Here is a 27602-nt window from a genome sequence, read left to right on the forward strand (position 1 = left end):
ATGATGAAAACGTGAAAGATAGGAAAATTAGCTTTGTAATTAAGTTTCATAATTTACTATGTGCGTGAACGTATCATAACGGTTAGCAAGTTTATTATTTAAGTTCTTAAAAGTACAACACTTATAAGTGGTGGGAACCCCTCGAACAGGGATCGGTACCATACTAAGTACGGGACTCCTTACGAAACTTTTTGAAAAGCGAATACCGAATATCTTTGGAGGTGGGTAATGGATTTATCAGTACGGTATCAGTTAGGTATTAGCATTCGTTACAAAAATTCGATGCATTATGGTATTGCTACTATCGAAATTCTGAAAAAGTAGGTACCGAATAGTATTGTACTGAATTTTTGGTACGATATGGTTTCGGTACAATATTTGTAATGGGTTCGCGCCCTACCCCATTAACTCCACACTCATATTCACACATACCATACTAGCGCTGATTACCATGCTCACGCCTCTGCCGTTAATGCTCCATGGCCCCTCGTCGTTTATTTGAAGCACAACGAACAAAGTTTAAATCCTAAGGGAACTTGTATTCATCAATAAAATCATGCATATCTTCATCGATCATTAATGAAAACCTAGTAAATATATCTTTAGTAAATTTTGTCTGATTGGAAAGTTCAAAAAAACTAACATGAAAAGTCAAAATGAAGTGTGAATCTACTTTATGCGATGAACATGAATGCGTGATATATGAGTAGTGGAGGGGTTACATTGGGGGTTGGCGTGGTGTCACGTCAGCAAGGGGGGACGATTTTCATTTTCAGGTGTGGTGGTTAGTAATACAATATTGCCTTATCACACATATTATTCAAATATTGTTTATCTTCGATCACAAGTAGGCGGCATGCATTTGTCACCCCCCCCCCCCTCCCTTAAAAAAATCGCCCGGGGGGTGTCCGTAGCAACATAGGGGCGATTTTGCCCCCAAAATCACCCCACTACACTTGATCTAAAGAGAATACAAGTGCAATGATGAAAAATGTGAGAAAAGTAAAATGATTACGCTAACACTAGCGATTAGATTGGTTCTAAATCATAATGACAAACGGATTAACATAAGATTGGAGCATAGCTGAAATGAAACATCAGGCATGAAAAAGAAAACATAAATCAAAATTAAATAAAGACACCGTTAGAAAGAGGTAAAATTAAAAAGGATTTTTACATATTTCCCTTTAAAATAACAATAACAAGAATGTGTTACAATCAAAGAATAAAAACCCACGATTTGATAACTAAGTTATTAAGGTAATAAGAATTTAATTTTCTTTTAACATCGACAGAAATATAAATTACATTGTCTGACCAGGGACTCAAATGGGCAACATCCTAAACGGAGCCCCAACAAGCCATTTACACCGATTGAAAGGAGATACTAATGGCAGGCTACACGGAGGGATTGACGAACAATTGCAGGGAAAGAAAGTTACATGTCGCTATCGCACGGAGATACGCTAATAATCAATACAATTAAATAGAATATTATCTGGTTATTCATGCTTTGATTGCGTTTTTTTCAACAATAAACGTAGTTTCTCAAGAAGCACAACTGAAACTTCAAACTACAAAGTTGCAATTCCGGATAGGCCAAATTGTTGGCTTTGGAAAGGGATGGTCAACTTGGCGCTCTACCTTATGTGGTGAAAGACTTAGGTGAGAAATGGATAACATTAATCATCAAGTAGTGTCACAATCGGCCAGGCCTAGGCTAAGTAATCAACAGTTGGTACTGGTTTTATAAATATATCAGAGTTGCGTTCTTTTAGCGAAAGTTTTTCAATAAATATTATTTTTATAAAATATCAGGACTTAAATACTTGTTTCTAATGACCGTATCTTCAATCTTCTATTCTGTCTTTCTTGCCTGATTTAACCTTACTGATTTCCTGTAAAACATTTTGAAAATGCATAAACTATATGCTAGTGAATTGTTAGCTGACTCTAAAATATTTTCAAACTTTCATTAAAACACAAATATAGTTTTCTGTACAACTTAGATACGCATCGGTTCTGTCCTTTGTTTAACAGTTTAAAAGTATTCACCTTTCTGCTCGGTTAGTGAATATGTTTAAAGGTTTAAAAAGAGTTAACATATTCACCTTATAATATCAGTTGACAAACGAATTGACTTCTTGTTTATTTCAGACTTTCGATTGTTGATAGCTCGACTCGACTAGTTAATACTCGTGCTTATGTTATAGCACCGTAAATTAATGTGCCCCCCCCCCCCCCCCAACCCAATTTTAGTTCTTTCCCTCTTATCTTTTGTTTTAAAATAAAGACAAAATTCCCACCTAATCATCTTTGTTGAATCTATGCTTATTATGTTTTGATACGTGGGAGTTTTAGGAAGTTGATGGCATTTAATTGATAACGTGCCACTATCTGCAAATATGTTGTCAATGCTCCTTCGGAATTAATATTTATCTGTTACTTGTCTCTTAACATTTATATAATGGTTTATTTTAGTATACATATATAACAGTTAACATATGTGATCCACAATACATGTATAGTTTCATCGAGTTGATAAAAAAATGTATTTCTATCAATAAATGATGTTTTATTAGCAGGTGCTCGATTTAACGTACCTTGAACGATTGTTTTTCTTGTTAAACGCTTGTTTAGTGATACTTATTAATTAACTATAAATTAAAATATTTATTTATGTTTAGAAGACGGCCATAGTATTTTAATACCCACTTCTTATGTTGGGTATTATATTTTCGCTATTCAACTTTAAAAATTGTCATTTTAGATATGAAATTTTAATGGGTGTTATAAGTAGAATTTTCTTTATGGCTAAAATGGGTACGGATTAAAGTAAACGTTTTTATATGGAGTTTGTTATTGGACCAGATTACAAAGGTATTCCGGTGGGAAATGATAAGTGTCTTTTGTGAAACTAGTTTGGAGACTTCAATTCATCTAATGGTGCAATATTGTAAGACGGCTCGATAGATTTAGTTGGTAATCCATGATGATTGGATTCACTTACCCAAACTGTTATACTTCGACCATGTGAATGAGTTATTGGAGTACGCTAGCAAACATAAGAGTAACTTGAAAGAACGTCAAACGGTTCAAGCGATTCTATATTACATGTTGAATGATTTGAATAGCAAGGAATGATCATATTTCAACAACATACCTTTCTCAATTACTAAAGTGACATATGACATCAAATCAGGAGCAAACAACCTTGGATTGGAACAAATGGTGGCGTATTAATACTATTAATTTCCCATTGTAAATGTGTGTTTACCCGTTTCAAATTTGTTTTGTTTTGTTTTGTTTTCTAACGTATACATTTGAGTTGCTTGCTTCTCGTAAGTCTTCCAGGTTTTTGCTCCTTTAATAATATTGACATTTCAAGAAAAATAAAAATAAAAAATAAACATAATTGTTACTATTTAAATTTGTTTCCATCTGTAATATTACTATGCTTAAACACGTTCTAGCAAAAAGCTAGAAACCAAAAACACCAAACATAACATGAGACCAATATGAACACTAGCTAGGACAAACAAAACTACATAACACCAACAAAAGGTTTGTTTTTTCTGAAAAAAAAGAAAACAATATCTTTTAATAATACTTTATTATTTATTATTGTTCAATATAAACTTATTTCAAATAACAAGTCCAAACACACCCTATGATGACTTTGAAACCTGTACCTAACACACTACAACCATACAAAATTTCCAACACAATATTCATCAATAGACATGGAGACAAAGAGCAAAGTTTTGATCGTTGGTGCAACAGGGCACTTGGGGAAGAGGCTTGTGAGAGCCAGTTTAGATCAAGGCCATGAGACATACGTTCTCCAGCGACCCGAAATCGGTGTCGACATCGAAAAGGTTCAGAGGCTACTTTCCTTCAAGAAACTTGGAGCTCATCTTGTCACTGGCTCGTTTAACGATCATAAGAGTCTTGTTGAGGCCGTGAAGAAAGTAGATGTTGTGATAAGTATAGTATCTGGTGAACTTCATCCCACTAGCCATAAACTTTTACTTCAGCTTAAACTTGTGGAGGCCATTAAAGAAGCTGGTAATGTTAAGGTATGTATGAAATATTTATATTTATATAAAAGTTATCATTTTTAATTTAACAGCCGAATATAGATGAATTTAGGGGGTGTGTACGTTTTGGTTCGGATTGGTTTCGGGCTGAAATTGAAACTTTAGTTTTTGAATTTTTGAAAATTGTTCGGTTTTGGTAATTTTGGTTTTGGTTTTTTGGTATTGCCATTTAAACTTTAAAATTTAGGCCTAAAAAATATTTGCCTTAAAATAATAAATTTGGGTATTGATCATTCGGTTAGAAAATAACTAATTTATTATTATGCACTTGGGCTGAAATTATTTGAGTTATATATTTATTACGCTAGGTTATAGACCCGTGTATGACATGAATTAGGTAATAAAAATAATATGATTTATAGATATGTAAATAATTCTTGTAAAAACAATATAATTTATATTATGCGGGTTAAATATTGAAAAAAGTGTTCTATTTATAAAAATGGTTTATAAACAAACTTAATCGTTTAAAAATATGTTTTATAAAAAGATTTATAGAAATCGTTATTATTTAATAGAAAGAGTGAGACGGAAAACAATAATTATGAAAAAAAAAAATAATCATCATCATCGTACTCAGTATATCCCACCAATAACAATGCTATGGTAGGGTCTGAGGAGGGTAAGATGTAGACAGACTTACCTAGGGATAGAGAGGCTGCTTCCTGTGAGACCCCCGGCTCGAATGAAAAAAAAAATAATGTATAAAGTAATATGAGAGAGGTCAGAAAAAAAAATGTGAGAATGTACAAAAGAGTAGTACATGGCAAAAAAAAAGTTACTCAGGTATTGTAATTAATATAGATTTAAAGATATAAATTTTTATAAATAGCAAAAATAAATATAAAAAAAAGGAAATGTATAAATTTGGTTCGGTTTTTCTTAGCATGACCAAAATAGTAAGTTCGTTTTTTAAAAAAAACAAAACAAGACAGTCAATCTTGGTTTTAGTTTGGTTTGGTTCGGTTTGGTTCCTTTTTTTCAGTTTCATGCACTTAGACGAACTAAACCAGACACGTACTTATAACGATTGAATAGCGATTTTTGCCATCGGAGTTTGGTACGGATCCATCAAGAATGGCGGACGCAATGGAACCAGGACGGGTGACCTTCGACGACAAAATGGTGGTTCGAAAAGCCATCGAAGACGCTGGGATCCCGTTCACATACGTATCCGCGAATTGCTTTGCCGGCATCTTTGTCGGAGGGTTATGTCAAATTGGTAGCATTCTTCCTTCCAGAGATTCGGTTGTCTTGTTCGGAGACGGCAATCAGAAATGTAAGTCGTGACATATTTGACCATTATTGATGCATAATATTGAATAACCATTATTATAATATATAATCTTAACATTTTGACACGTTGCGCTAAGTACGACTACAACTAGTCAACTAAAGGTGTCCATAGAATAAAGAAACAAACTCATTACTTCTTGCACGCCTTATTTCATCATTACAAAATAAATAGTACCATCCAAGCTTTATCGTACCCGAATCGAGCGAAAGCTTGTTCGTTGCTTGACTCATTTACAACCGAATCGAACTGAATGGCTGAAATTCGAACCGAGCCAAAATCGAATCGAGCATTTTTCGATTGAATATCGAGCGCTTTTCGAGCATTATTTATTTCCTTTTTTCACTTTAAAATTTTCAATAATAAACAATTTTGAAGGTTGTAAATAATATATATATTTTATAAACAAATTAGTACTTTTGAGACAAGCGTGTAACATATTGTAAATTTTTATAAGAAAGAAGTTTGAAGTGAGATATAATGATCATGTAAACAAGCTTTAGGATTCTGAAAACTTTAAGCGAACAAATGAAACTATAAAATTGACGGAATAGGAAAAATTTTAAAGGGTTAAAATATTGTATACTTATATTTATGTGTGTTGTCTATATATTTATATATTTTTTCATATATAATTATATATAAAATAAATTAAAAATATTCGAGCCGAATCGAACTGAACCGAGCATACCTTTGCTCATTGCTTGGCTCGTTTACAAATTGAACCGAGCAGAGTGGCTCATTTACAATCGAGTGAAGTTTGGACGGCCATATTGGACCTATTGTACACATGCACCATTAGCTTACACTTTTGGGCCTTAGCAAGCCCTAACATGTTTTAATGAGTTACTTTAGGTTGTACGAAGCAACTATATCTTCTAACAAGTTATTTGTGGAATGATGAATGCGTACCACCTTAGTTTGGTTGATGCTGGGTTGCTATTTATAGACACATATATACCAATGGATGTGCCACCGTTAACTGGCCACCATATGCAAGCTCTGAATAGTTGTAGGCTGTATTTACTGATTGATTATAAGGCGAAATGTAGGAGATTCCCACCACATGTGTTCATGATCAGTAAGTGTCGGCTTGACCCTGGCCAACGACTTCATCGGTAATTACCCACGGATTAATGTGTTCTAACATCAACTTAATTTACATTTTTTTATTTTTCGGAGTTTCTTCGGTAGTTCTGCAGAAATTACCAACTGATGAATTGTGTCGTAAGGTGCCGTCGGTGATAATCTTTTTGCTGGTAGTGGTTAGTAGAGTTTATTATCTTATGGTTCAACTTAGGTGTGCGTTTTAACCGAGTTTATTATCTGTTATAGTTATTATAGTTTATTGTTTATAGTTGGTTTGTTGGTTATTATTTTATCACTACTTAGAATATTAGGTTTGTTACTTACGTTTTATCATTATCATTAGTTGATCAACTTTATCGTAATCTTATATATAAAAAAATATACCATTATAGTTTTATTTTTATTTTGTTGTGGGTTTTGACATTTTATAAAGACTCTCTTTAATTTCTAATCAAATTGTGTATACTTTAACTTGATCAAGTGTATGAACACATGGTTACACGATGTTGTTTCTCGTAGCAATATTTGTCGATGAAGATGACGTAGCAGCATACACCATCAAAACCATAGACGATCCGCGAACTCTTAACAAGACGCTCTACATCAGGCCACCGGCAAACATTCTTTCGCAAAGGGAAGTTATGGGACTCTGGGAGAAGCTCATAGGAAAAGAACTCCAAAAATCATCACTCTCCGAACAAGAATTTCTCGATAGCTTAAAAGGTGTGACACTATTATTCGTTCCGAGCCTTCTTATTTACCACGAATATACGCAGTTTGTTCAAATATAGATTTGAGAGTTTACTAATGGTTTTGATAATGTGTTGGGGACTTGCAGATAAAGAATTTGTTTTGAAGGCTGTGATGACTCATTTTTACCATTTTTTTTTCGAAGGCTGTTTGGAGAATTTTGAGATCGGAGATGATGCCGAAGAGGCTTGTAATCTTTACCCGGATGTTAAATACACTACAGTGGAAGATTACCTTAAGCAGTACCTTTAATTAACTTCATTGTTGAATTGACATTTTATGCATGCATATGGTTCTTATATGTGTGTTATTGTTATGTTTCAAGTGTGCAACACTATGAATGTGTTCCTCCTGGTTTGTACTTGTTTTAAACACGGTTATTTGCGTGTTACCACTATATGAAATAAGTGGTTACACCACCCTAATCATGGTTATATTAACACTGTTATATCATAATTACACCTTTAGAACAGGGAAAAACCCTTAAAAGTTATTATGTATTATTAATTAAATATATGCATGGATATAATAAGAATAATTGCGAAGGAAACTTAATCAAAATGCAATGAAAATATAAGAGAATCATTAACTTTGAGGCAAAAAAAGATCTAAAACTCGGGGTCGGTGACTGGAAGCCTGATTTAGACTGATTAACTAGCCAAAGGTGGAAAACTGAGGTTAGACAAGCCCCCTTGTGTGCTGACAATACAAAACTGAACTCGGGCACGCATTGAACCGGGAACGATATTTTAAGACTAAAGCCGAGAACAAGACTTGTTTGGTACCCAATACAGTCCCAAACTTTAGGCTATTTGGGCCAGACCGGACCAGAACTGATTTCTTGGAAGATCAGCATAGCAAATCAGTCATCCTTCGACATTCCAGTAAGCAGAAATCAATCCATGAACTTTCTAAATGAGAGCTAAGTGGTGAACCTTCTTACAAGATTAACATAGCAAATCAGCTTTAAGCTTCAATTTTAAACATCTATGAACTTAAAACAATGAACTTTCTCGAGATCATTATGAGTCAAGAACTTTTGATCAATTTCAACTTTCCCACAATTATGTACCGAGTGTGGTATAAATAAATACAAATTTCGGGTTCTTATTCTTTTCATACTGAAATAGATCAAAACCTATAAAGTTCAAAAGACAACTTTTTCATGGGGTGTGTGTGTTGTGGGTGGGTCGGGTCACTCATGGGTACGAAAACTGTCACCACTAACAAGTATATCTTGTAAGTATTGAAATGAATTTGGTCTACGAAAGCAGAAAGTCACATTCCAGCTTCTGATTACTTTACATTGTCCACTCTGTTTGCTGCCAATGGAACCAATCAAAAACAGGTTACGAAAACGACATAAAAATAAAATTTCTAAAATTAAAGGAAACTCGACTCTACCTGCTGGCCTGCAAGTATCTTGATGCTAGATTTGAAGACAATCTTTAAGTACCTAAAAGTTTGCTAAACAATACATTTGCCCTTATGAAGTCACTGAATATACTGCTATCTTCAGATGAAAAAAAAAACAAATAAATTGAAGCTAAAATGGGAACAGACCGCATAAAAGTAAATCAATTTATGTTTCTGGTTCCAAGTTGGGAACAATTGCAGACTTCAGCTCTAGATGGGAAACCCTAACAGCACCTATAAGTCGTTCTGGCAACTCATCAGTTGTGTTCGCCTGAAAGAAAAAAGGAAATGAAAAACTGAGGGCTAATATTACTGCTTACAATAGGATTATATTTTCCATTAGTCCTGCCTTGCAAATGAATATAGGTATTAAATACTATATGCTTTGATTGGAAAAATTGCTTTAATACATTGTATAGTTTTGGATGATATGGCCAATAGGAAAATAAAGCATAAACAATCTCAATGATTCAATGTCATAAAGTTAATACACTTCGTATGATACAAAACAGAGGAAGTTATTGAAGTCTTGGAAAGCATCACACGCCTTTTGTAAGTATTCATCATTTGTGTAAAACTCTGGTGTTGACCCACACATGGGAGATTTTTTATGTTAGATTTGTTTTATCACTTCATCTAGATTAGAAATGATATATTTGACATTTAGAACTTGTTGGATTTGTGTGAAATTTAACAAGTATGGTATGCGCATTTGGTGATTGGGGCGAAAAAGGTCAAGAGCAACCCCAATATGCAAATTTGAAATTTTTTTGTGCAAGATACCGAATTACTGCTTAAACATAAGCATGTATTGGATGTTTATGAGAAATTTGTCACCTGTTCACAACTTAAGAAGAAAGAGTGGATAGAAAAGGTAAGGAATTTGGCTTTTTGATAAACGTCTTTAGAAAAAAAATATATGTGTTCAGATAACACATTCGTAAACCAAATTGCATTATACTGTATTTGATGAAAATAATCGTCTTTGATCATTGGTATTGTAATACCCGTAATTTGACGAAAATAGTAATAAATATAATAATACTAATAATATATGTTACGGTTTTTGTGTTACTTGGAGTTAATATATAATATTTCAAAGTTTATAATATTTGAAATTTGAATGGCTAGAATGTATACTAACAAATAATAAGTTAATAAAATAAAACATCAACAAAAGTTATGAAATAAGTAAACTATAATTTAGGAACCCAATATCAGTTTGTTTAAAAGAAGATTTTGGTTAAACTTTAAATTCTCAAACCTCATCTGCTATAACTAACTATCGGAGAAGCCGGGATCACGGAGATATCCACTCAGTTATTATATAACCCTTAGGCCACATAAATTAACTTGTTAAAACCCTATCTGCTATCATAGTGCGGTTTCGCCGCTACTTGAAACAACCACCGAAACCGTCTTACACCACCACCATCATACTGCAATCGTTCGTTTCATGTTGACGTGTCCGTGCGACCGCTGCCATAATCGGTGTTTTCGTTACGCTATTCCGCTGCTGAGGTAGGAAATATTTCATACATTTTAGCTTCATAAGCATGCGTACATGATTAAATTTTGTTCCGGCGATTTAAAACGTTTTTTTTATAGAGTTTGATTTGTTCATCTGATTTGTATTGTTCTATTTCGACCACTTTGGCTGCTTCATAAAATTCGCTTGGAGCCATAATACTTAAAAGCTAGACCCCATATATTGTTTTCATAGACATCACATTTTTAGTATATAAGGCATATACAAATAAAATCTTCATATTCAAGTTGTGAACAAGATGAACTTGAATATATATATATATATATATATAATGGTTAGTAAGTTAGAATCTGTGAAAAGAAAAATAATCACCAGGTCTCTAAGCTCAAATTAGCATGACAAGCTTACTGTCTGGGTATTCATGGTTGTTTGGAATTACCTTTTATAACCAACCATAACTCAACCAATATGAATAATTGTAAGTTTGTTGTTCGCAACGACTAAAAACATAATTTCAGTTGAGAGTAAATAATTAATTGAATTATGAATTTTAGTAAACGGTTGGTCAACATTTAATTTCTATATTGATTTATTGAATTAAAGTCTCTTTTTATTATAAAAAGCAATACGTAGATCATAAAGATTTCTAAATATCTACGTCGCCGGAACTAATTTAATCACGAGTCAAACAAGAAAACATGAGTTAGTAAGTCTAAGTCGATAATTAATTAAATTGTAGGTGCTCATAGCAGTTAAAGACGACTTAATTGTTTTGCTTTGATTTGTTTTGCTAAACTAAGGTACGGTTTCTGTTTTCGTTTACTCGTAGTATAAATTATATTCCATTTTATATTCGGTGTCCGTCACTTTGTAGTGCGGACTTTTCAGTTTGAGTTCGGTTTACTTATTTGGTATGTTTTTTGTAGCATGCAATAGATTATATATTTTTTACTCGTTATTGCATGTTCCGTTAGTAGCATTTTTGTTGCATATTTATATGAAATTAGCTTTTGTACTCTGTCACCCGAGCATGTCTGAAATGTCGTATGGGCGTCAACGGCATGCACTTATCGTGACAGTGCGTAATAAAAGTTCACGGCGTCTCTAGCTTGGCCCCTAGAGGCGTATAGATCGATCTTAGCTCTAAGTTTGCATTTGTTGTGTGGAGATGGAATAATGGGTGTACACCACGCTCACCGTCTCATAGGTGCATGGACTAGCTAGCTGTGTACCAGTCTGTTCTGTTTAGGCTCATGGGTGTTTCCTTCTCATGTGACTTTTGAGTTCTTGATATGTGTAGTCACGTGGTTTGATGTGTGAATATGTTCTGATATGTTTCTGTATGCGTTTGATTTTGTTCCGACCAAGTATTGGATTATGCGTCAGTTTATGTTTAGTATTTTTGTCAGTAAAATGTTGGTTTCGAGTTTGAATCAAAGTTCTTAGACTTACTTTTCCTTTGTCAGTCTTTACCTATACTATTGTTCTTTCCGTTACTGGGTAATTTTTGGCTCAGACGTATTTTCTTTGTTGTGTTTTTTCCTACTTGTTTACAGGCAATCCGGGACTCGGGGGAGTTAGTGATGAGAGAGACTAATGAAGTTCAAGATTTTAAAAAGTTAATTCATTTTGGTTTAATAATATGACTTAGGTTGCTTTGATTTATTGTAATTTGGATTGTGGCTTTGATTTGATATCTGTAATAGTGACACGTCAACCTGTTCCAGGTTGGGGTGTTATAGGTATGGTGTGTAAGAGAACCCCTAGGATGTTCTGAAGACGAAAATGATGCTAAAATTTAGGGTGTTACACATACCTGTACAAGGAAAGCCATGTCAACCACAAGGCTAGTGATAACACCAACTACAAGGCCCAAGACTCCATTAGCCACAGTAGAAGAACCAATGTCCACATCAACCTGCCAAGTGGAAACAACAAATTCTACATCAACTAACACATGTATATGTCTATTTGTCAATGCACACCAACATATATCAGAAAAAGAAAGATTACTTCCAAGTAATTGGCACCACGAACGTAGTTGCAGTCAACCGCTTTTCCCAAAAGACAAGGAGTGCTTCCAACACTCTGCCTCACTATCCACGACCCCTACCATATATATTGATTATATGACATGTCAGAACTACAATAATATTGCAGATCTTTGAGAAAAACGATTAAAATAATTTATCAAACAATACCTTAGGCACTGATGGTATAAGTTTCATCCTACTGTTGCGAAACTCATCATCACCATCAACAAATCGTTGCAAAAGAGAGCCCTCTTGTAATTCCTTGGTCACAAAGTAGAAAACCATGCTATAGTTGGTTGAACCAGGTACCTTCAGTAACAGAATGCTATTATTTTAACAATACAACATAAAAACTATTTAAATCTTGACATTTTTAGACAGCTTACTTGAACATTGAATACTAAGCAAAAATGCCCCTTTTGAGAAGCAACCTATACAGAAATGACAAATATATAAGTATAAGAAGAAAAAACCATACAAAAATTTAAAAACCAACCTGTGCGGCACAACCCGGGCGTCTAGCAACATGGTCCATTCGTTTGGTGTCTTTGAACCAGTCAACAGCAACAAGATCCATAAGAGGTTTGCCACCAGGCATCTGTAATGTTAAGAAGGAATTAAAAGGAAGCATGAGATATTAATAAAATACTATAAGCCCTAATGAAAACAATAATGTGATGGAATCAAGAGGATAGACCTTTGATTTATCATAGCAAAAACGCTTGCTACGAAGTTTAAAATTGTTTCCATCAGATATTCTCCAACAGTCACGAGCATTTTCATTATCATCTCGTCGAAGATTACCCGAAAAAAGAGACAAATCAATTTCAACAACAGGTTCTTCTTCAAAGGCTGCAAATATGTAATTTTCATCATAAGTAAAATCAGAACATCATCATCATCGTACTCAGTATATCCCACCAATAGCAAAGCTATGGTAGGGTCTGAGAAGGGTTAAAATCAGAACATATAATATATTATTTTTTAATATTCATAGCATACCAGTTCGTTTGGTCTCCTTCTCAATGGTATACGCCTGAAATGTTTAACAAAATAAGAAATTGTAATAATATTAAAACATAATAAAAATGTTATAACCCGTTATCACCTCTTCATCAGGGATTTGGAAATCTTCATCTTCATCTGAGTATTCATCCATCATTTTTGCAGCATTATCAAGAGATTGACTTCGATTATGACCAGAAGTCAACTGGATCTTTTGTGACTTTTTTGTAGGAACAGAAGCCGATGCCATATTAACCATAACAGGAATCCGCGGAGCAGTTCTTTCATCAGTTTGAGCAAAATATTCCCGCAGGCCTATTGTCAACAACCAAATTAAATTTAAATGAACAAGTAAACAACTAACCCGTTTAAAGATGCCGTGTTAGTTACTTATATAATATATTTGCAACTCACCAGCAACACTATTTAACATTTGAAGCAAGCAATGCTGCTGAAACGATGAAACATAACCGACACCCCATCCCTTCAAATCAATTTGCATAAGATGCTGGACTTGTGATCTGGGCCGTCCATTTCGGGGTTTCAATGGGGAAATATTAAACCCTCCACCTAAATTACAAAAATTAGAATTATATGTTTATTATGACATCGATATGAGGAACTTAAAATCATTATTTAGCTACAAAAGGGAAAGACTTTACTCTCAATATGAGCGCGCACGTATCCGGGTTGTGGACCACAGTTCTCATGCTCCCTTGAACAAAATAGTACAACTGCAGATAGAAAAATATAGCAAAACATTTAAAGGATAAATAAACTTGAAAAAACTCAGTAATAAATACTTAGAATAAGCATGCACTCACCATAACTCCCATCATCATTTCGGCGCCAATAACGAACATAACAAAGGTCACGTGGCCACACAAATCTGAAACAGAAACCAACATATAGAGTGTTATTTTGGACTTGGAAGTAGTTAAGAGTTGACCTTTGATTTTTAGTGTTGCCAAAACCAATAGCCTTATTTATTGATAAATGAACTTAATTATGTGAAGACATATTGATGGTGTAATAATATGTATAAGATTGAGCTAGGTATTTCTAGAAGTTATTTATTTAACTCGTCATCAGTTATACGGGTGTGCATGAAACCAAAGAAACGGATTCATAACCGAACCCAAACTTAAACCGACGGTATGGTTTTATGTTTCATTAAATAGAAAATTCCGGTTCGGTTTTGATTTCGAGCATAATTAAAACTAAAAAAATCGAACGGAACCAAATTCATGTATTTTCATTTTTACTTTTAAATGTTAAGTAACTTCTAAGAATTTTATTTATAATGTAGCCCAAATATTTTAGCCTAAATAAATAATAATTAATTAAGCATCAATTAACAAAAAGATTTAAGCTCAAATTCATTGTTTTGGATAATTTATTTCAGCCCAAAATCGAAAAAACCAAACAGAACCCAAGCCAACAAATCGAAACCAAACGGTTTTAAAAAAATCAAGAACCGAATTTTCGGTTTTAGCCCAAAACCCCACCCATACACGCCCCTAGTTACATTGATGAAATCTGAAACATGTGTAAGTGCTTCTTTTGTAATCTATATATCCTAGAAAAACATGTACACACTAAGGGCAAGAAAGTATTACGTGGGAAACCAATCTAGCTGAAGCCTGTGATATAGAATTGCCGTATGTCCATCAACCTCCTCAACCAAGCTACCGTCTTGAAAACTACAATCCCACCTGCACATTTCATCAATCCAATGTAGCATGTTAAGGAATCAAGAAACAAGCAAACAAGACATAAAATTTGAGTACACAAACAAGTGCTTAGAAATATGAATATTAGAAAAGAAAGCTTACTCAGAGCGTGTTCCATCCATGCTCATTATAAGCTCAAATATTTCTTCACAGCTGGCTTCCACAACACCAACAGCCTTCATAGCCCTACTACAGCTCTTAGGCTGCAATAACAACAATAAAATGTAAACATTTACTCTGTTAATTGTGTAGATATCATCCTACAAGAGGTGGGATGAATAAGAAATAAATCATACAAGGAAGTCCACTTCTAGAAGCTCTTCGAAGATACGAAGTCCTGCAACAAAATTCACGTCATAAAAATAAACAATGATTTAGATTTCCCATTATAGCCAATATTTAAGTTTCTAATTTCTTCAAAAAAAAAACAGCAACAACAACAAAATACCATTTTGGCATTGAAGAAGCCGCCAATGTTTCCTTGAAAATGCTTGATTGTTGGTATTCTGGCTTGCCAAAGTTGAACTTTCTTGGGTCCAATCCAATACAGATTCAGGAGGGCCTATCAAAAAATAATAAGCAGAATAAAAAAGGTGGCAAAACAGAGGGAAAACAAGTAAAATACATGTAAAACAAGGAAGAAAACCAATCACCATTTCCAATGGTTGTTCTTCGCATCAAACTTGGTCGTGAATCTTCTTCATCTTCAGCTGCACTGTACCTACGCATCAAGAAGTAATACATAAAATAATAAAAACAACCTAAGTGATAAAGTGCAAACAATATATGAATGTTACTTACTGGCTTTCTTGATCTGATGAAGAAGCATTCCTTCCATTATCCATCCCAGACTTGTATTCAAAAGAAAGGTATTTATTCCCATTGGCAGCTAGTGACTCTTGATGCTGAAAATTGTTGAGAAGACATTAGCTTTCACAGGAATATAGGTAAAAAGATTACAAACATTTGACAAAAGATGAGAAAAACGTGCGTTCATAATAATACTAGTTTGTAAAATGATATACCTGATCAATAACAGACTCAATTTTTTCTTTCCAGATAAGTGCCTCCTGGATGTTAAAAGCTGCCATCTAAAAACATGAAGAACATTTTTTATGTAACTTCGGAACAAAAGACTAGTCGTAAATCGATAAGTACTTAATTAAAAGGGCAAATAAAGTTCATGTACCGTAATCCGATGGTATTTCTCCCTCTTGTTGTAAATTGACAAAACATAAACCATCTGGTGCAAAAAGAATATGCTAAGTAAAACCAACAAAATATGCCAATAAAGCAGAAAGAATGTTTTATATGTTCCATCAATTAAAAAGGGTGCAAAAAACATGGATTGTAGTCACATTTTATACTAAGAATATAAGCAAAGTTCATAAGAGTGTGTGTGTGTGTGTATAACAATACCATGTGGACTTACGGAGAGGGTAACAGTGATGATACATATGAGTCTTTGTTTGCATAACCTTGATGACCAAAGATATTGCCTACTATTGTCCTTTTTATACATTTGCCTTTTCAGAACAAGTAGAATTTTACAGGCATATGCAATATTTATTTGTCATCAAGGTTATGCATACATAAACAAGCATGCATATGTATGCATCACAACTCTACTTACTGAAATAAACAAGAGAATCAAAAAATGCCTGTATGTGGAGTTCTGATCATAGTTTAAGCCTTTTGGATCATAAATATTGAAGAAATATACTTTCGTATTTTCAGAACATCTGCACTTTTTTTCAGTCAAAATTTACAAAAATCGGTGCTACTTATTATAACAACTGACACCAAAAAGACATCTAGTGACCTTTAGTTCATGAATATCAACCAAAACCACTTTCACTAATATCAGCTTTTAACTTCATACTGTCAGTTTCATTTTCTCTTCACAAATCACCGAAATCAGTTACTCTCCATATCTCTCTACGAACAGGCAATTTAAATAAATACATTATTAACAACTTAGATCACACACTTTCCGAACACCATATGAATTATAAAGCAAGCAACAAAACCGAATATAAACAAACTCACATGTCCATGCTGAGTCTTCAACCCTCTGTCCTCAACTCTACAGTTCCCATCAATAACCAGCGTTTTAATCGGAACCTAACCAAAACCAAATAACACATCAACACACCCTCAAAAGTCATAATAATAACCAAATAAGCAACAATTACCACATTATCTTGAGGCTTCCTCTTGTAATAAGCAAGCAGCCTCAACTCGAGAACGAAATACCTCATATGTATAAAAGATCTCCCAATCTTCCTCCTCCCATACCTCACCATCCATCCTTCATACACTACCGTCGAATTCGACATCTCGATTCCACAAATCAAATCCTAATCACTCATTGCCTTAAAACCCTAACTAAACTAAACCAATCCAAAACCACAAACCTAAACCCTACACTTCCAGAAGTCAAATTCAGTCCGTCAATCGTCAATCGAATCCTAACTTCACCGATTCGGTTGACCAGATTGACCACGAGATGATCAATTCAACGCGATCCTGCAGAATTGAAGTTGAAATCGAAGTGAAAATGAATAAATTAATAGATAAATGATGAAGTGAATAGTAATAGTAATATGAGGATGAAGTGAAATGAGCATACGATCTGTGAGAATATTCCGGTGACCGGAGATAGTGGGGAGAGAGGATGAATGTGGACAGTAGGATCATCACCGGCAGGAGAATTCAGACTTACTAAATTGGAATAATATTTATTTATTTAATTACTAAAAAGAAAATAAAATAAATATAAATAATAATATTAATTTGAAAGATGATTTGTGTGTGTAGTGTAGGCCAACTGGAAAAGAATAGAGAAGAAATTACAACTTACAAGAAGAAAACTATGTCTCGTCTTTTCTTTTCTTTTTCAATTTTCTTTTCTTTTTAACACTACCTATGATATTATTATTTGGGTTTAAATAAGAAATTTGATTTTCCTAGTAAGGTTAGAAAAGAGGTTATTTTGGTTCACTATATTAATCTCAAAAATCAACTTATTTAATCTCAAAAACTCACTTATTTAATTTCAAAAACCACTTACGTCTTCACTCATCTCCTACAACCACTCCACCACCCCCACGACCATCACCCACCGCCACCAACTCGCCGGAAAAGTTGCCGGGGGTTTTTTGACTGAATATTCGTCGGATTTTTTTGGCTGAAAAAGTCGCAGGGGAATTTTTGCCAGAAATTTCGCCGGAAAATAGTCGCCAGAAAAAACACTATGAAAAAACACAATAGAAAAACACGATTATATAACACACTGTTGTCAAAAAAAAACCCACTAATTTTTTATACTTTTATATAGCAGTATGGTACTCATATAAAAGATAAAAAGCACTCGTTATTATGATGATTTTATTTTTTTTAAATGTCGTATAAAAAAGTTATGGACGTTTTAAAATGATGGGAAAATTGATATGCGACTTGCATGTAGGGAGAGAAAGTCATTATCCCTATTACGCCCTTCCCTTTGTGTAACGCATGATTTCACCCATAAACTAATCTCAACCATCCATGTCTAAAATTAATGGACTAGATTGCTTCTTATCATTCCTAAAAATATAATATTTCCTATTATAATCTAACCATTGTTGTTGTCGTTGTCGTCTCATTTTTTATGATTGACCGACTACTTTGAAGATCTTTGTTAGGGATGAGATTCCACACTTTCTTTGAGTAGTGTTGTTTCAATCATCACCTCCCAAAGTCACACTATTATGTGTTATAAAGAGGTTAGTTAAAGCGTTACATTACTATCGTGTCAGGTAGAAAGTGGATTTTAACTGACTGATTTTTTAACAAGTATGTTGTGGTTTGATTAGCTATTCTAAAAAAATGTGATTAGATGAAATGGGAGTGGACCCTGTTTTTTTAACCCCTTGGGCATTACCTGTTGGATAGAGGGAGGGAAGGTGGGTGGCGCCAGTGATGGATTTTGACCATATAATATGAGTGAGTCGGAGGATCTTAACCAATAATTTGGATAGGTCGGACTCAATACATAATTTTTTTTTAAATTACACTACTGGGCGAAAAGCTGGGTGGGCTTCCGCCCGTCCTAGCCCTCATAAAGATTCGCCCATGGGTGGTGCCTTGATCTAATAAAGGGAGTGTTGTGGTTTAAAATATATAACCTACTTTTGTTTGCGAACTTACACGTACCATTGAACTTGACCCATGTAATTTTTTTGTGAAGGTCTTTTTCACGTCACAATAATTAGGGTGGCCTATATCCATTTACTCAATCCAAGCACACCTCATCTGTCACGCAACCTCGTTAACCGAATGCCTGCATTACCATCTCGATCCCTCTAACACTCCAATTTAGATCTTATTAGTAGCCGTTTATATCTTGTAACAAAGTTAAAATTATTCAGTTTGTCATTCTTATCAACTTTTGGAAAAAGAACTACCTTTTTTATGATTCAAATTCCATTACATTTGCATCGTTGGATATAATTCATTGTAAACATTGGACATGACCCATAAGCAGTAAATCTCATTAAAAGCATTACATGGTAAAGCCAATACATCAACTACCAAACTTTATCTACTTATGTTAACTCAATTTAATCGTAAAATCAAGTCTATTTAATGTGATTTTTTTAGAGAGGATAGGGGTTTGATAACAATGACTTCAATACATTCGCCAAACGCCTTAACTTTCATACTCCTATACGACCCCATCTCCATATTATCTTACCCATCAAACATCTTGATTTTCATACTCCTACTTTTGACCTTCTCTCTCTCCCTCACCGAAATTGCTATCATTTAAGAGTTTCCGAGGTTACCTAAACACATCCGTTACATAACCTCACAAACTTTACCTCCATCCATCCATATTGTATTTTTCTCAACAACCACACCAATTTATGGGGCTATAGGTGCTTGGATCATGTCACACCCCAATCTAAAGCGGAAATGTCGGGGCGTGAGCCGATTGTTCACAGCTCAAATGTACTATCATAAAATAAAAATGACAATATATGTTAATAAGTTAATTAATTCATATTAAAGTGCACATCTTATACAAACATGACAAATAATCCAAACAAGTAAATTATTCCAAGCAGGATTTAAATATATATAGTCTTCTTTAATTCTCTAAGGTCTTTTCTAGATGTCCATCACTTCAAACTTCAAGTCAAGCGATAACCTGCATGTACGTAGAAAATAAATAGAGTTTGTCAACACTAGGTTGAGTGAGATTATCACCAGTTTCGCATGATATAATAATATAAATAAATAAGCAAAAGAAAATAATCAAACCATAAACAAATAGTGTGTCAATTAACCATGCCTCACAAACACGGGCTATGGCTATTATGACTAAATGTGATTTGTCGGTTTACCATCGCCATGCGAATCGAGCTTTGGTTACTAAGACAGCGTATGATCATACTGACTTGCTAGACTTCTGATGGACCTCTCTGAAAAATGATAGAATATAAACACATAAGCACATAAACAAGTAACAAATAACATTTGATTGAAATACACACAATCATTCGTTTGCTAGTTTTGTGTAGATATGTAGTACGAAAATATGAATTAGATATTAGTACTAGTACGCATATGTACCCAAAACTTATGAAACCAGTAAAATAGAGGGGAATGATAAAACTCACCTTATTGTGTAAGCGAGTAAACAAGAATATGAATAAACGATTAAGAGTTGAACGGATCGTCAGTTAATGCGTCGAACCAAGTAAATAAAATGAACCTGAAACTTTGATATAAGTAAACATGAGTAAAACCAAACTCGTTTCCGTTGGAATTGTTCCAAACAGATGTCTAGAACTCCGATTATGTTAAATTAAACGTTTAAGCGAGTCGGTACTGACCAGAATCCGAACAGCGAGTCAGAAGTCGGGTTTTGGTCAGTTTCCTTAAAATTTCGTTACAAAAATAAAAGTCTTCTGGACCGAATGTCGGTTCTAACCAGAAGCATGAGAAAAAGAGTAGTCAAACTTGTTAACCAAGTAAATAAAATGAACCTGAAACTTTGATATAAGTAAACATGAGTAAAACCAAACTCATTTCCGTTGGAATCGTTCCAAACAGATGTCTAGAACTCCGATTATGTTAAATTAAACGTTTAAGCGAGTCGGTACTGACCAGAATCCGAACAACGAGTCGGAAGTCGGGTTTTGCTCAGTTGCCTTAAAATATCGTTACAAAAATAAAAGTCTTCTGGACCGAACGTCGGTTCTAACCAGAAGCATGAGAAAAAGAGTAGTCAAACTTGTTGACTATTATGCCCTTTAACGAGTTTTAAAAGAATTGACCAGTCAACACCCTTCAATCTCAGAAATTGATTGAAGGTTATTGACTAGGGGATATGTATGAATGATTTTACAGTTCACAACTTACCCGGAAAGTGAATGAATCAACCCAAAAGTGAAGTCAAAGATCGTTGTAATGGTAAAGTCAACACCTAACCATTGTATCTTCAAGAAATTAAGCAAAACCGAGCAAGATGATGATGACCAGAAGCAAGTGACGGCTGAGAATGATTGTTTAGGGTTTAGGAAAGAATGTGACAGAAGAAATATGATGCGTTTATATAGAATATGCAAAAACGAACCAAATATAGCTAGTTTACTCGTTTGAGAAACCGAATTAAATTTTAATGATCAAATCAACTGAAAGTGCAGCCATAATTCAATCTTGAGAAAGGGATAATGTACGTGGACAAGTACTTAGTCTATATTAGTTTTCTTGGGGCTTAAAACATGCGATATAGTCCAAAAATAAGCGATTTTGTGCCAAAAACGAACTAGGAAAGCATATTAAACAAACAAACTGTGCAGAGGTGTGGAGGCGGGGCGCGGCGGCCATGGACCCCCATGGTCGCACGGCTCCCCGGGTATAGGGGAGGGAAGTTTATTGTTCTGTCACTTTAGGTCCTTAAACTTTCAAAAATGGCTAATTCTTGATTATTTTAAAGTTTAAACAATAAATAAACAACTTTGAAAACATGAAGGATATGAAATGAAAATTCATAAAGGAATACTTACAAATGTTTGATTTTATTCAATAATAGGGATCCGAAATAAGTTCCCGAATCGGGTTAAATGCAAATGAATACGAATACGGAAAATCCGAGATGTTACAGATCATTCCACTAGCAAAGTCATTCTCTATCATAAGGTCATATTTGACGAGCAAGTTTTCCCTTAAACCAATAGTTAACCCTACCTCCTATCATTCTGTCGATGACGACACCAACGACAACCTCCCTTAATAATAAACAAATATATATTTTCTTTGAAGGGTATCTACGTGTCCTTGCGGGGAGAAAAAAAACTAACTTTTTTGAACAACCAACAAACATAGAATGTCTAGGTACTCCGTAAGGGGTGACCCAATGGCTAAAGGCCACCGGAAGCTGGCCCAACCCAGCCGTATGGAGCCCTTAAGCATCTTCAAATTATCTCCATTTTCGAGGAAAACCCACCTGCCCGAAGGCCCACTGGTGGAAAAACCCGGATGCCCTCATGATCGAACTGGATATTTCAGTCTTCATTCATTGAGCCACCCATGCCCTCTAAGATATTGTAAGTGAGAAGTGAACTTGGGTCTCCATTGAGAAACCCAAACTCTCTATCACAACACCACCAATTAAAAAGAAAAAAAGAAAAAAAAAACTTACTAATATTCGAATCCAACATCAAGTTTTATTGCAACCAATCATTTCTAAATAAGGAAAGGAATCTAAAAGAAAGTGCCAATCACGATAAAAGAAACCCTTCACATTCTCCACCACTCGTAATGGCATATGAATAATGTTGGTATAGATCATAAAACGCTACTATATGTGGAGGAGATTCCTATTCACAAAATCTTAGTTATAAACGACAAGTGCAAATAAAACAAGCATATACAAAGATGGGTGGTAAGTCTGTTTTCATTCCACGTTTCAAATCCAAGCCATCAAAATCTATCGACGTCAGCTTTCAGTTTGTGTAGGAGTAGGATTATGCGGGAGGAAGATATATTCAAAGTTGAAACTATTTATAAACAATTCTTGATTTGTGATTAATTCCTAATAATAGGTGAAAGTTGAGACTATTAAAATCTAACAAACAAAACAAAGAAAAAACGAAATAGAAATGTCTCATAGATCCATATACTATATAGATTCACCACATTTGATTTTTCTAACCATGTATCATATAGTAGAAAAATATTAGATTCTTCGTAATTCATTCATCTTGAATTGTCTTTACATTTTCAAGCTATCTTATATATCTACCTTTAATAATCAAACCAGTTTTGAAAATTGTATCAAGTTTTTTCTAATAATATAAAAAAATAAGTAGTTATTAAATGGGCACCGCAAACTTGTCCGTGAACTTCATCGAAGCCACAAGGTCACCATTGATGCACCCACATGCGTTTGTGGCTACTCGTTGTAAGGTCATGTGTAATGAGACATTATATGAGTGGATAAACTATATACGTTATCTCTGGGGCGTTATAGGGAGTTGTAAGAGCATTAACGTTTTTACAGTAAAGTTCATATGTGCATCTAAATGGTAATACTTGAATTGCATTGCTCATTACACGTGTTTTTAACTAAAAATTGTATGAAGATATGAAAAAAAAATATTTCTTAAAGAATATTAATCATTACGCATGCCATAACTTCATCTTTAGATGGGAGTAATGTTGCATCACAATTAGTCTAATTTTTTTTTTTCTTTTGTGAATCGTTTGGTCTAGGCTAATATATATATATTTATATATCAAGGGTTTAACTTTTAAAGTATCAGGTTATTTATTTATTTATTATTCATAAACAATATTACAAAATTAAGTGTTAGTCATTATCATAATTTATTCAAATTCAATAGTAGAAAAACCAGAGAAAAAAATGACCTTCACATATATAGCAGAGATTGAAAAATCAACTTGAGACTTTACTCCTACATCATAAATGCAATTAAGAAAAAAGTATTTGTGTTATTTATATTTTATTAATTAGTTTCATAACTCTAAACACTTAATCTCAGACGTAGTTGCAAAAATCCCGACTAGGTATCAATTAATCTCGGATTAATCATCGATTAATATCGGTATTCACCATTAATCCCAGATTAATCCCAATTAATCCTCGATTAATTGCTAGTCCTAACCCCACTAGCCAACTAAAAACTATAAATTACTACAACATTGATCTTATAGATCTTATCGTTGAAATATATATACATCAAGATCACATTCAATCACAATTATTAAATATTTGGGCGAGGGAGTTGAATCAGTAGGGACGAGATGGTGTGTCACGAGAGTGAGATGGGTTGAGGTGGAAGATGAGAGATGGTGGTATGAGGTGGTGAATTGGGGTCGTAATGCAAGAGGGGAGAAGAAACAAAGATGGGGAAAACAAAGCGGGAGCGAGGCACTAGATGAAGAATTTATGTGGGAGTTTGGACGCCTAGGGAGTTCACCCCCACTCCTTTGATGCAACCCTCATTTGTCTCATTGTCAAGGCATCCCGTATTCACACCAACCACCCTATCACCCTTATTCTCATGTCATTTATAATCACTCACAACACTCAAATCTATACCAAATAAATAAGTAATTATCCATTGTCATTTATCACGTGCTAAACCATGTGTTATGGTTCATTTTCATTATTTTTCTTCATTCCTCATGTTTGTGTCAGCTCAGTTTTTTCTCCATCATTCAACATTACCACTCAACCCCTGTTATAGCTTATTTCCCTCATTCTCCACCATTATATTATTTAATAATATAAAGAAATAAAAAAGAAAAGAAAAAAAATCTAATTCCCTTTGTGGAATGACCGGCATGACCACCCTCATTCTCCTCATTTCATGTGCGACCATTTGGGGGGCGGCTTTGTGTTACTCCTTCAAGGTGAAAGAGGGATATTCCACGTAGGACTCTTCAAGAGGTTTTCATGACTCATACCCAATAACCTTATAATTCTATGAGTTCAACATACTTTCCCCGCTTATTTTATTCGCCTTTCATTCCTTCGTATATATAAATTTATAGTTTGAAATTTAAAAAAAAATTTCTTTTATTAAATATTTCCTTTATTCAACATGTGCTATATATGAGTTTCTAACAGACTAAATAATTATATGATTACTATAAATTCAAAGTATAAAAACACATCCAAATATTCTCATGCTTACTATTATTGCTAACTTTTATTATAAATATAATTTTTAAAAACTTTTATAACGACGAATTTTAGTCATATGAAATGTGTTAACTCAAGACCTTCTAACTTTTTAATGTTTCAGAAGCTTTGCCTTTGACAATAAAGTGAATGGACTAACAAGTACCAATTACATTGGTTTTTAAAATGAAGCTTATAAATCAAATATATGCAATTTGAGTAATGGTTTTATACTTTTTTAGCAAAAGAAACACTTGTGAATGCCAGAAATAAATGTATAAATAAATAAATAAATAATAATTGATGGATCTCAAGGGTACGAAAAAGGTCGATGACAAATATAAGACGCAAGTTCTGTTATTATAATCGTACTTTAAAAAAGAAAATTTGTACCTTTACATTATTTTACTTTATTTATTTGAAAAACCATAGTACCTCACTTGTTATTGAGTCCAAGTTGCTGGGTAGATTAAAGACATAGTAAAAAGGTGTTTTACATTGTTCAATAAAGTGGGTGTCTGAAGGACAAGTGGAAAACTGAACAGTTTGGTCGAGAGCAACGTCATGAATAAATGGCATCAAACATCTTTCTTAACTGTTCGAGCTAGCCTTCTTGGTACGCAATGTCAACCGTTTATACTGATTTTGATGTTTGAGGTCTGACTCACCTAGGAACATCATTAAGAAGAAAACTTACTAATGCAAGAAAACCCTATTGAGTCAGGTTTTGAACCTGAGATAGCAAAATCTTAAGTCTTAACCATCACATCATGTTATTCGACCAGAAGACCAACCGTTAAAGTGTTAAACTGCTAGGGCAACAAATTAGTAAATTTATTTTGATAACTTTAAAACTTGGGACGTAGTTTATTTGGGCTCGATATAACCAGTCAAAGGAACCCAAAATGGATTCGTCGATGGTCTGGGCCCAAAATAAACATCATACACAATCGGATTCTCACATTTGTTTCTACTTTCTAGAGTAAATTACAAATTTTCTAACTTATGCATTACCTAATAGCATTCCCAGCCCGTTCCCTACCCTATATCCATATATATCATATAATTACATTAAAAAACACTGTATTTTTTTCTCTTGTTTAATTAAATAATATTTTTTATACATTTATTATCATATCGTCTCCCTCTTTCACTCACAACTACTTTATGAAAATATTAAAAAATTATACAGTACTACAGTGAAACCCCAAATTTAACTTTCTCATATAAATTTTCTCTCTCAAGTCTCATCTACTCACAACCACTCATAACCATACCATATAATTTACAAATCTCCCTTACATAATTTTGGGTAACGAATTGAGAATGCTCTAAATTATTATACATTCTTTTAAAATGGCATAAAACATTATAACTTCAAAAGGTAAATGACACTATATTTACCTTTTGAAGTTATAATGTTTTATGCCATTTCTAGTAACATAAATAACCTTTGTTACTCGAAAAACCATAAACATCTACCTATTCTAATAAAGTAAAATAAATGGGAACACTTGTCATGTTTTGGTTAATTCTTACAATTTTTTTCCTCCAAAACTAATATATCCTAATATAAGTAATAAATCAATAATTATTCACTTTCCTTTTACACTATATTTATATAATATCTATATATTTTTATAAATATAAATATTAACATATTATTTTACTTTATATTTCAAAATACTTGGTGAATTCCAAAAATCAACAACAAATCATGTTTCTCAAATGAAAATTGTTTCGGGTTTTTTGTGGAAGTTAAATTTGATTTTATGGGTCAAAAGTTGGTAAATAGATTGTTTGGTACAAGTTAACTACATTTAGGTCAAAATTTGTTACGGATCATTTGAGTATTTTTAAAAGTTTGAGAATGCAAAATAGATTTATTGTCAAATTTGTTATGGGTTCAAAGTGTTGACTTTAAAATGTCAAAAGTATGAAAGCTAGAATTTTAAACATGATTCAGGTTTCAAGTTTATTTTTAAGGGCGTTTTTGAAATAATCAAAAGGTTTGGGATTTGACAAATTGACTATTTTCCCCTCAACTATTAAAATTTAAGAAAAAATTGCGAACACTTTCGACATGCCACCCCATGCCTATCAATGCTTATAACTTTTATCAAATTTGAAATATTTATGTCAACATTAATTTTTCCTTCATCGGTGATCGGAACGTTGTATGGGAAGCATGTCATGCAAAACTATGCTCAAATGAAACAAAATACTCACAAAATTGAATGGGTTAACATGTTATTTTTATGTTGTTATTTTGACAAAGTCGAGAAACCCTCTAAAACTTATCAAAATATTTTTTATGGTGGAGCTCAGAAAAACATAGTTTTGAAGAGCATCCATTGCTACAATTTAATATCCTACTTTCCTTTGATGGGTGATAAATTGATAAATATATCAATAAAGGTAACGCCTCTTTTGTATTTAGGCTGAGTGGTTAGAACTACTATCGTATGAGAAGTCTTATTTTCGAAATTGGT

At 33.6% G+C, this 27602-nt stretch overlaps 2 protein-coding genes across 2 annotated transcripts; one reads left to right on the top strand and one right to left on the bottom strand.

The window, feature by feature from the left end:
• The first annotated feature begins 3737 nt into the window (after nt 1–3737).
• On the top strand, nt 3738–7503 carry LOC143586804 (bifunctional pinoresinol-lariciresinol reductase 2-like). Its single transcript, XM_077068272.1, has 4 exons — nt 3738–4079; nt 5139–5379; nt 7003–7206; nt 7322–7503. The coding sequence occupies exons 1-4, from the start codon at nt 3744–3746 to the stop codon at nt 7483–7485; spliced, it is 945 nt and encodes a 314-aa protein (XP_076924387.1). The 5' UTR covers nt 3738–3743; the 3' UTR covers nt 7486–7503.
• Nucleotides 7504–8637: 1134 nt separating this feature from the next.
• On the bottom strand, nt 8638–17367 carry LOC143586805 (protein ENHANCED DISEASE RESISTANCE 2-like). Its single transcript, XM_077068273.1, has 23 exons — nt 17105–17367; nt 16959–17033; nt 16099–16152; nt 15935–16000; nt 15711–15814; nt 15563–15630; nt 15358–15471; nt 15206–15246; nt 15012–15112; nt 14796–14891; nt 14001–14065; nt 13839–13910; nt 13591–13746; nt 13280–13491; nt 13174–13207; nt 12869–13023; nt 12668–12769; nt 12558–12602; nt 12340–12480; nt 12152–12247; nt 11955–12056; nt 8797–8920; nt 8638–8689 (listed from the first exon to the last, which is right to left on the bottom strand). Exons 1-22 carry the CDS (start codon nt 17246–17248, stop codon nt 8816–8818), a joined length of 2148 nt encoding a protein of 715 aa, XP_076924388.1. The 5' UTR covers nt 17249–17367; the 3' UTR covers nt 8638–8689; nt 8797–8815.
• Between the last annotated feature and the right edge of the window lie 10235 nt (nt 17368–27602).

Source organism: Bidens hawaiensis, unplaced genomic scaffold (genome assembly GCF_021521415.1).
Source record: "Bidens hawaiensis isolate Kalapana, Puna unplaced genomic scaffold, B.hawaiensis_p1.1 tig00034993_1, whole genome shotgun sequence".
In the NCBI taxonomy this organism is placed as follows: domain Eukaryota; kingdom Viridiplantae; phylum Streptophyta; class Magnoliopsida; order Asterales; family Asteraceae; genus Bidens; species Bidens hawaiensis.

Coding starts and splice junctions, on each gene's coding strand:
- LOC143586804 (XM_077068272.1), top strand. CDS start 3,744: ATGGAGACAAAGAGCAAAGTTTTGATCGTTGGTGCAACAGGGCACTTG. Junction 5,380..7,002: donor CGGAGACGGCAATCAGAAAT/GTAAGTCGTGAC, acceptor TGTTTCTCGTAG/CAATATTTGTCGATGAAGAT. Junction 7,207..7,321: donor ATTTCTCGATAGCTTAAAAG/GTGTGACACTAT, acceptor GGGGACTTGCAG/ATAAAGAATTTGTTTTGAAG.
- LOC143586805 (XM_077068273.1), bottom strand. CDS start 17,248: ATGTCGAATTCGACGGTAGTGTATGAAGGATGGATGGTGAGGTATGGG. Junction 13,208..13,279: donor TCCAAATCCCTGATGAAGAG/GTGATAACGGGT, acceptor TAAACATTTCAG/GCGTATACCATTGAGAAGGA. Junction 12,481..12,557: donor GCTTAGTATTCAATGTTCAA/GTAAGCTGTCTA, acceptor CTGTTACTGAAG/GTACCTGGTTCAACCAACTA.